Source organism: Oratosquilla oratoria, chromosome 18, assembly GCF_046742065.1.
Source record: "Oratosquilla oratoria isolate Oo_2021 chromosome 18, ASM4674206v1, whole genome shotgun sequence".
Lineage (NCBI taxonomy): Eukaryota > Metazoa > Arthropoda > Malacostraca > Stomatopoda > Squillidae > Oratosquilla > Oratosquilla oratoria.
This window is the reverse complement of record NC_134794.1, coordinates 38,626,574-38,636,476: the sequence shown is the minus strand read 5'-3', so window position 1 is coordinate 38,636,476 and position 9,903 is coordinate 38,626,574. Positions and strand designations below refer to the sequence as shown.

General features: G+C 38.4%; 1 protein-coding gene across 1 annotated transcript in view; it reads left to right on the top strand.

The window, feature by feature from the left end:
• Window positions 1-9,903, top strand: part of LOC143035158 (lon protease homolog 2, peroxisomal-like) — an 87,775-nt gene that overhangs the window by 29,642 nt on the left and 48,230 nt on the right. Inside the window, exons 5-7 of the mRNA XM_076201792.1 lie at window positions 19-180; window positions 3,731-3,898; window positions 9,152-9,331. Of these exons, the coding sequence (XP_076057907.1) occupies window positions 19-180; window positions 3,731-3,898; window positions 9,152-9,331 (510 nt within the window). The remainder of the gene's footprint in view (window positions 1-18; window positions 181-3,730; window positions 3,899-9,151; window positions 9,332-9,903) is intronic.

The following is a 9,903-nucleotide window of genomic DNA, read 5'->3' as shown; positions in this document are numbered from 1 at the left end:
TTATTATCTCAAACCTAGGTATTGGTGGACAAAGTGCCCAACAAACAGCTGGCAGATGTGGTTGTTGGGTTAGTGAAAGCATCCTTGGCAGAGCGGTTGCAGGTACTAGATGCTGTTGATCTTGCCTCAAGACTGAGAGTTATACTTCCTCTCCTCCTACGTCACATCCAAAGACTTGAGGTTAGAGAATAGAACACTACTCAATTATATATTTGTCTCAGATGTATAGGGACTAATAAATTATAATAGCATAGATGTGTAACAACTAATTGGTTGACATTGGTAAGTCAAGTGAGATGCAATTGAATACATTTGGGAACTATTTATGGAGTACATAATTAGAATTTTACAAGACAAATGTGTTTTGGAGGTATGTGTGCACGTGATATGTATATATTTATATATGTGTATTTACCTAGTTGTATCTTATGGGAAGGGGAGCTACATGTATTTACCTAGTTGTATCTTACGGGAAGGGGAGCTATGCTCATGGTGCCCTATTTTTGTATCACGCAGTGTCTAGTTTGCTCATGAATTTGTGTATAATTTTTGCACACACTATTGTTTCTACTCTGTGTGGAAAGTTTTTTTTTTTTATAGTTCTCTTCTATAACTGTCCTTTTTGTGTTTCTTTTCATGTCCCCTTGTATTTCTCTTATCCCAATTTAGTAAGTCCTCTCTATCAAGGACTTCCATGCCTTTCATGATTCTGTAGATGGTTAGTAGGTCACCTCTTTCTCTTCTTTGTTCCAGAGTAAGTAATTTCAGTTTTGATAATCTCTCCTCATATGACAATTTGAAAGTGTTGGGACTATTTTCTTAGGTGCTCTCTAGATTCTTTCAATCTTCTTTATATTCTTTTTGGTACTGGGTGACTGTAGTGTTGCAGCATACTCCATTCTAGGTCTCATCAGTGTGACTAGTATTTTTTTCACAATTTCTTCATCCAAATAGGTAAAAGCCACCTCCATTGTTCTTAGCAATTTTGTTTATCTGTTTATAGGGGCCATGTCATTTCTGATGATTACTCCCAGGTCTTTTTCAGATTTTTCAGATCCCACTTTCTTTACTTCCTTTGTTCTGATTTTATATTGTTCCAATATATATTTTTTTTTTCTTCAAAATTTCATTATGCTACATTTCCTGATGTTGAAGTCCACTTCCCATTTCTGACTCCATTTCCAAACCTTGTTCAGGTCTCTCTGCAGTGATTCACAATCCATTTCAGTGTTCACATTCCTCAGCAATTTTGTGTCATCTACAAAGAAACTGTGGAACATTACACATCTTCATCCATGTCGTTCACATATATAGCAAACATTATTAGATCTAATACCCCTGTGGAACTTTACTAATCACCTCCTCCCAAGTTGAACTCTTTTTCTCTGATCACTACCCTCACTTTCCTTCCATGCAAGAAATCCTCCATTCAGTTTAATAGTTTACCTTGTATCCCTCCTATGTTTTCCAGTTGTTTTTAAAAAAATTTGTATGTGGTACTTTGTCAAAGGCTTTTTTTGTAAATCTAGGGAAGCACAATCAATCCATCCATCCCTTTCTTGTATTATATCTATTAGTCTTGAGTAGAAACAGATCACATTTGTGGCACATGATTTTCCCTAAATCCAAATTGTCTCGTGTTTATTATATTTTTTTCTTCCAGATGTTTTATCCATCTATTCTTAATAACTTTTTCACAAATTTTGGCTACAGTGCCTATAAGGGAAATTGGTCTGTAATTTGTTGGATCTTCTTTATTTCCTCCTTTATATAATAGTACAATATTGGCATTTTTCCAGTCCTTTGGTATTTTTCCTTTTTTGAGTGAGCAACTTACGAGGGTCGTTCCAAAAGTAATGCCTCCTATTTTTTTATTCTGCCCGAAGGGATTCAAGGGGATTACAAATTGCATTGTTATGATGACTGAACTTATGCACTCATGACCTGAAAGTTTCATCTCTGTTGCAGATATTGATGGTGTGACACTCTAAGAAAGCAATCCCTGTCATGGACGTGCCACAGAAGCAGAGATGCGTCATTGAATTCCTCCATGCAGAAAAAATTAAACCAATCAATATTCACTGGCGCCTGGTGAACGTTTACAAAGCCAGTGCCGTTGATGTCAACACAGTTAGGAGATGGGTTCATTGACTTCAGAGTGGCGACAGAGATGTGAGTGACAAAGTGCGCTCCGGAAGCCCATGCACAGCCACCACCCCAGAAAACAAAATGGGTCTCGATCAACTCATCCGCACTGATCGGCGGATAATGGGAAAGGAAATGCATGTAGAGTTGGATGTGGGTGTCAGTGAATTGGAAACGATGTTGTCTTCCCTAGGATACAGCAAAATGTGTGCTAGGTGGGTTCCACGAATGCTCACGCAGGACCAAAAGGACCAACGACGGGATGTCTGTCAGGACTTGTTGGATTGGTACGAACCCGAAGGTGATGGATTCTTGGACTGCATCATCACTGGTGATGAGATGTGGTGTCACCACTATAAGCTGGAGTCCAAACGGCAGTTGATGAAATGGCACCACTCACACTCCCCAGCAAAGAAATTCAAGATGCAGGCATCTACAAGCAAAATTATGTGTACTGTCTTCTGGGACAGGAAGGGTGTCATCCCCCTGGATTTCTTGTAACCAGAGGCGACTGTCAACTCTGACCATTACGTTGAAATGTTGACCAAGTTGAAGTCCTGGATTGCCCGTGTAAGGCCAGAGAAAAGGGAAACATTCTGTTTGCAATGCAACAATGCCAGGCCACTCACAAGTTTGAATACCACAGAATGTGTGACAAAGTTCGGCTGGACAGTGCTGTCTCACCCACTGTATAGTCCTGACCTGGCACTGTCAGACTTCCACTTGTTCGGACCTCTGAAGGATGCATTACGTGGGCGGCGTGTCCCCGACAACAACACCATAATAGCAGCCATGAAAAAATGGACCACCTTGGCAGGTGCTGACTTTTACGACCGAGGCATCAAGTTTCTTGTTCATTGCTGGCAAAAGTGCATTGAGAATGGTGGTGTATTTTGTCCAAGATGACGAAGCGTGCTGCTGCTTTAGCCCATATCAAATCCCCAGTCCTCTTATTGATGTTATCCTGGATGTTGATGAATATGGACTCCATTGCCTTTCTTTCTTGTCTTGTGAGGTTATCCATAAGAATTTTTGCAGTTCACACACGAAGACTGAAACATTGGGGGAAGGTACCAAAGGGACGGAATCCATGAGTTCTTCAGCAAGGGTGGCAAGGTTCTCCATGATAGCTGATCTTTCACTGTGAACAGGTTCCATTGGATGGCAGGCGGAATACTTTGATAAGTGGCCTGTCAAAGGACTCACACTTCTCAGAAAATGCTTCATGTGTTGCAGCAGGTTGGATGGCCTCTTGTTATTCAATTGTTCCTTAAAGAGGAGCTCTTTGAGTTGTGCAGTGATGGAGGTTGATGTGACAGCAGTTCGAACCTTCCCTCAAGCAAGTTGGACCAAGGGCATGGTTCATTAAATCGTGTGCTACAAAGTCCTCTGTAAGGGGCACCATCATTGCCTCCAGCTAGGGGGAGTTTCGCAACATTAATCCAAATTAATCAGTTGTCAATTGCATTTTGGAAAATATCTGTTTTTCATTCTTGTTACAAGTAGGTATTAACGAGTGATACTTGCATTTCAACGTATCAATTTGTTTATCTTATTTTATGTATATATATTTTTCTACATTCAGGTACTGAAGGAGGATGGCAGTAAAGAAAATGAGAAAAATAATTTGAAGATGCATATTTGTGGAAATGGACATGGTGTTGGAATGAGTGCTGAGGATGAAGAAACTGATGATATACAAGAACTTGAAAATCAGTTAAAAGATGCAGGAATGCCACAAGAAGCTTACAGGGTAAGTTGTTTTCCAATAATACGTAAATGAAGCAGGTGGAATCTGTGCATGTACCATAAATACCCATTATAGTAAGCTATCATATATGATATGTACCCCATTATTAGACTCAGCCATGCCCAAAGAAGTTTCATCTCCATGTATAAAACACAGCCACTTTTGGCAAATAAAGTTTGGTCTACTGACTAGGCTAAATAACATGTACACATGTAGCTGGTAGGGTTACCAACCCAGCCAGTTTGAGAGTAGCAAGTGTTGGCTTCTGTAGTCAACTAGAAAGACCACAAAAATATAAGGGTTCAGAAAATAAAACTCCGGAGGTCATTTTGTAGTTGTATATCATGTATTACAGTTAGTTAAAGTCATATATATATATATATATATATATATATACACACATATATACAGGTAGTCGTCGACTTACGACTGATCGACTTTACGACCACGAGATAGTGCAATAATATTTAACATTTAATAGAGTAATAGAATTGTAATGTTATGCCTGGCAGTGCAGTACAATTACTTTGCACGCCGCGAGACGCAAGTACGATAGTATTGGCAGGCTGCCGGCAGCGTCAGCATCTCAGCCAGCTAAATATTCTTTCATTTTGTTTGTTTGAAGTAAAATGTTTCCTAATTTTGCATTGCATTTTGTATTTTCATATATTTTGCAATTAATAAAATGTAACAGCAAAACTTTTTTTTTTATGCCTAGGCTAGTTTGTTGCCGATAACAATATGTTCGGTACAGTACGTAAACGAAAAGAATGTGTTTTTAAATAAAAATTTACCTTACATTTTGTATTTTTTATATGTTTTGCAATTAATAAAATGTAACAGTAAAACTTTTTTATGCTTAGTCTGTTGTCGATAATAATATGTTCGGTACAGCATTTTGTATTTTTATGTGTTGCGATTATAAAATGTAACAGTAAACTTTGTTTATGCCTAGTCTATTGTCGATAACGATATTTTCGGTAAACTACGTAAATGAAAAGAATGTGTTTTGAAATAGAAATTTTCCTAATTGTGCCTTGCAATGATTTTAATTTAACAAACAAAAAAGTATTTGTAGGTCAAAGATGACAGGACTTTATTCAGTATGCGTTGGCCTAGGCTACGTTTCCTAACGAAAATTATAAAAAAGTTAAGGAATATTAAAGAACGTAGCTCAAAGATAATACGATTTTATTCAGTATGCATACGTTTCCTAAAGAAAGTCTGGTGGTAAAATAATAAAAATGTTAAAAAATACAGTATCTAGTATCATAGGTCAAAGATGATAGGATTTTATTCAGTATGCTTAGGCCTAAGCTACGTTTCCCAAAGAAAATCAGATAAAATTATGAAAAGGTTAAAAATACTATACAACATAGTTCAAAGATGCTAAGATTATTTCAGTATGCAAAATATACAATATATATACAGTAACAAAAATAATATATAAAGGGTAATATATACTGTATATATATAAAGTCCGACTTGCATCCAGATTGGCATATGACCTGTCTGTCAGAACTGAATTCGGTCTTAAGTTGACGACAACCGATATATATATGATGGTCTTACACATGACAGTGCACAATCCAGCTGTTAAGTAGCATCTTCTCATAGACGTCTGCCGTTGTTGGTAGTGAGGCAGTTTCTCTCACATCGAATAACACTGACCCAAGTTCGGCACTTAGTCATGTGACCAGAGGAGAGGTTGTGTGGCCAAGCGTCTTGTAGCAAGTACAAGTAAAATCTTGCATTTCTTTGGAGATAAAAATGATTATTACAAACATGGAATAGGAAGTATATCTTATTTCTATCTCTGTACCCTATCTTATTAATAATTGAGAATAATTTGACTGGCACTGTGAAGTGTTGTTGGTGAGTCAAGCCAACACACTTTGTACTAGGTAAACATAATGAAGAAAATGTATCCTACTTGTGATTATATCAACAATTAATACATACATATATACATACATATACCAATGGGTTTTTTTCCCCCCTTACAAGGGAGGTAGTCAAAAAACAAAGTCAGAAAGTCCACTCCCATTCCATCCCCACACACTCCACTCTCATTGACCCCCTTCCCTCCCCCTCATCTTGGCACCTCCTGGATGATGGGTCATCCCAGCATCTCACCCACTGCCCTGGGTCAGAAGCAATGTGGCAAGACACAGCACATCCACAGCAAGATTGCCTCATTTAATTGGTGACCCCCCCAATCCCCTCATGCAGAAAAAGAGAAGGCGGGGAGAAATCCCTTTGGGGTGTGTCAAAATATCATTTACAGTAACTCCCTCACCCCCATCCCCCACCCCCCACCCACTCCCTTCCATGCATCACAGCATCATCCTGTTTATATAAATGACATGGATGAAGGCGTGGAATGTCATATGAACTTCTTTGTAGTACCAAAAAGAATATAAAAAGATTAGAAAGAATACAAAGAGCAACAACAAAACTAGCACCACCTCTTTCCGAAATGACATATGAGCAAAGACTGTCCACATTAGAATGACCAACTCTGGAACAAAGAAGGGAAAGAGGAGACTTACTATCTATAGAATAATGAAAGGAATAGAAATCTTAGATAAGAATGACTAATTGAAATGGGACAATGGAGAAATGAGAGGACAAGAAAAGAAACTAAAAAAAGGTAATTACAGAAAACATCTGAAAAAAAGCAGCTTCCCACATGGAGTGATAGGTACTTGTAACAAATTAGACAAAGAAACAGTGTGTACAAACACTATTCAAGATTTTAAGAAAAAACTTGATGCTGAGAGATACAAAGACAGGTCACCATGAGCATAGCTCCCTTCCCATATAATACAACTAGGTAAATACAACTAGGTAAATATTGAAGAAAGTAAGTACAGAAGAAGATTGCAAATCCTTTCAAGAAGGCCTGGACAAAGTCTAGAAATGGAGTATAAAGAACGAAGTGAATTTCAACATTAAGAAATGTAGTATAATGGAGTTTGGAAAAAAGCAAAAATACAATATTGGGTCAATACAAAATTGGTACAAAGGAAGTTACAAAAATAAACTCAGAAGGGGACCTAGGAGTAATTGTTTCAAACGACATGACACCAGACAAACATGTAAACAAAATAGTTGGAGAAACTTACAACTTAATAAGATCAATGAAAGTGGCCTTTGACTACATGGATGAGGAAATGGTAAAGAAGATACTAGTTACACTGGTAAGACCAAAATTGGAATACGCAGCATCTCTATGGACACCTAGTACAAAAAAAAACAAAGAAACTAGAAAGAATTCAAAGAGCAATGACAAAGATGGCACCAACACTTTGCAAGTTGACATACGAACAAAGATTGGACAAACTAAACTTATCAACTCTAGAACAAAGAAGAGAAAGAGGCAATTTGATAACCATCTACAGAATTATGAAAGGGATGGAAATTCTTGATAGGGATGACCTACTGAAATGGTACCGAAGAAATACAAGAGGACACGAGAAGAAACTTGAGAAAGACAGTTACAGAAGAGATCTAAAGAAAACAGCTTTCCACACAGAGTAATAGATATATGGAATAAATTGAAAGAGGAAACAGTGAGTGCTAAAACTATACATGATTTTAAGAAAGAACTGGATGTGGAAAGATATAACTGTTGGTCACTGCGAGCATAGCTCTCCTCCCGCAAAATACAACTACATTAATACAACTAGGTAAATACACAACCAGTCTCCACTCACCCTTATTCTCTGTCTTCTCCCTTCATCCACAGATGTTCCCCTCTTTTCCAATGCCTCTTTTACCCCATCCATCCATCTCATTCTTGGTCATCTCCTCATGTTCACTCTTTCCACCTCTACTTTCCACACCTCTTTTACTAATCTGTTTTCACTCATTCTTACCATGTGTCCAAACCATCCCAATACTCTTACATGAACCCTATCTCCCAATTCCCTTTCCACCCCCCACTCTCCTCCTCACCCTCACTCTCCTCCTCACCCCCACTCTCCTCCTCACCCCATTTTCTCACTTTATCCAACCAAGTAACCCCTACCATGCTTCTCAGACATGTCATCTCAAACACATTCAAACTCCTCTCTTCCTTCCTTATGTTCCATGTTTCTGCCCCATATAGTGCTGTTGGCACAATGACTCCTGCGTACAATCTCCTCTTAGCATCCATTCCCAAATCTCTATTTCTCATTACACTTTTTAATCCCCCAAGGCATTTACTTGCTTCTGTTAATCTACATTCTACCTTCACCTCCACTCCTCCCTTTCCCACCCCATTTGCATTCAAGTATCAAAAGCTATCCATTTCCTCCAGTCTCTCTCCCTTAATACTCACTTCCAATTTGCTGCCACATTCTCCCCTTGTACATCTCATCACCTTTTACCCACATTTATCTTCAACTTCCTTCTTTCACACACCTTCCCAAACTCTGTCACTAACTTCCTTAATCCCTCCTCTGATCCTGCCACAAGTGCAGTGTCATCAACAAACAACAACTGGCTTATCTCCCATTTTTCTCCATTTTCTTTAACCATCTCCAATCCCCTGCCCATTACCCTTGCATTTACCTCTCACACCACCCAATTCATGTATAAATTGAACAGCCAAGACAACATAACACATTCCTGGTGAAGTTCCACCTTTACCTTAAACCACTCACTCCATTTCTAATTCTAACACAGGCTCTACTACTGTCATAAAAACTTTTGACTGCTCTTAAAAGCTTTCCTTCTATTTCATATATCTGCAGTACTTCCCATAGTGCCTTCCTGTCTACCATGGCATAAGCCTTTTTCAAATCCATAAAGGCCCAAAAGACATCCTTACCTTTTCCGAACAAATGACATTATATAATGAAAATAACAATATATCACATATATTGAATTTAACAATGTGATATATATGTACCAATGACCTTTTCCCCTTTGCACAAGAGGTAGCGTAGCAGGAGCATACCTTGACTCTCCACATAAAAAAAAAAGAATTGATTAGTTCCTTCACTCTGCCTCATTTAGTCACTTATTATGACATGCATGGGAACATAATGGCATTGTTAGCCTCTGTCAGAGTAGTGCGAGAAAGGAAGGAGAGGTACTCGAGGAGTGGATGAAAATGTGCTAAATTTCAGCTTTATATATGTATGTATATATATTTATGTATGTATTGTATAAATCATTTCATGGTACTTTTCACAGGTATGCTTCTGAATCATTTAATGCTTCAGTGTCAATTATCCATTGCTATAATAATATATTATTTGACAGGTTGCTATGAAAGAATTGAGTCGTTTGAAACGTATGGCTGCACACATGCCAGAGTACTCTATGACAAGGAATTACTTAGAGCTCTTAGCTGATCTGCCCTGGTCTTATTCTGTCAAGGAAACTTGCAGCATCAGCAAAGCCCGGGCTGACTTGGATACAGACCACTATGGACTGGAGAAGGTATTTACATTGGCACTTAAATTTTTGCACAAAGTACTACTTTGTTTATACTTATAATGTATGTACCAAAAAGTCCTTTTCCTCCTTTTAAGAGGAATGTTTCAGGCAAAGCATATACCCACCCCTCATATATCCCACATCTATGCAAAAACTCATTTGTTGTCCCTTTCATCATAGCTCCTTCTGGATAAAGGGTTATCCTTGTCCCCTGGTCACTGCTCAAATCAGAGCCAATAGAGTAAGACACAGCACCTCCATAATAGGACCTGACAGCTAAAACTGGTTTACTCTCATAATTTCATTATGTGGTGACCCCCCCTTTACCTATCTGAGAATTTATAGAGCAGATATGAAGAAATCCCCTCAGCCTGTGTCAGTTCCTCTTCCATATATAACCATTCTCCACCCATAGCTATCTCTTGCCCTCTTTCTTCCCTGCTTGACAGACATTCCTTCTACACCCAATGCCCCATTTTACCCTGTCCATCCACCTCATTCTCAGTCTTCCCCCCAAATTTACTCCATCTCGACACACTACACTACTTTTACTAGTCTTCTTTTGTTCATAGTTC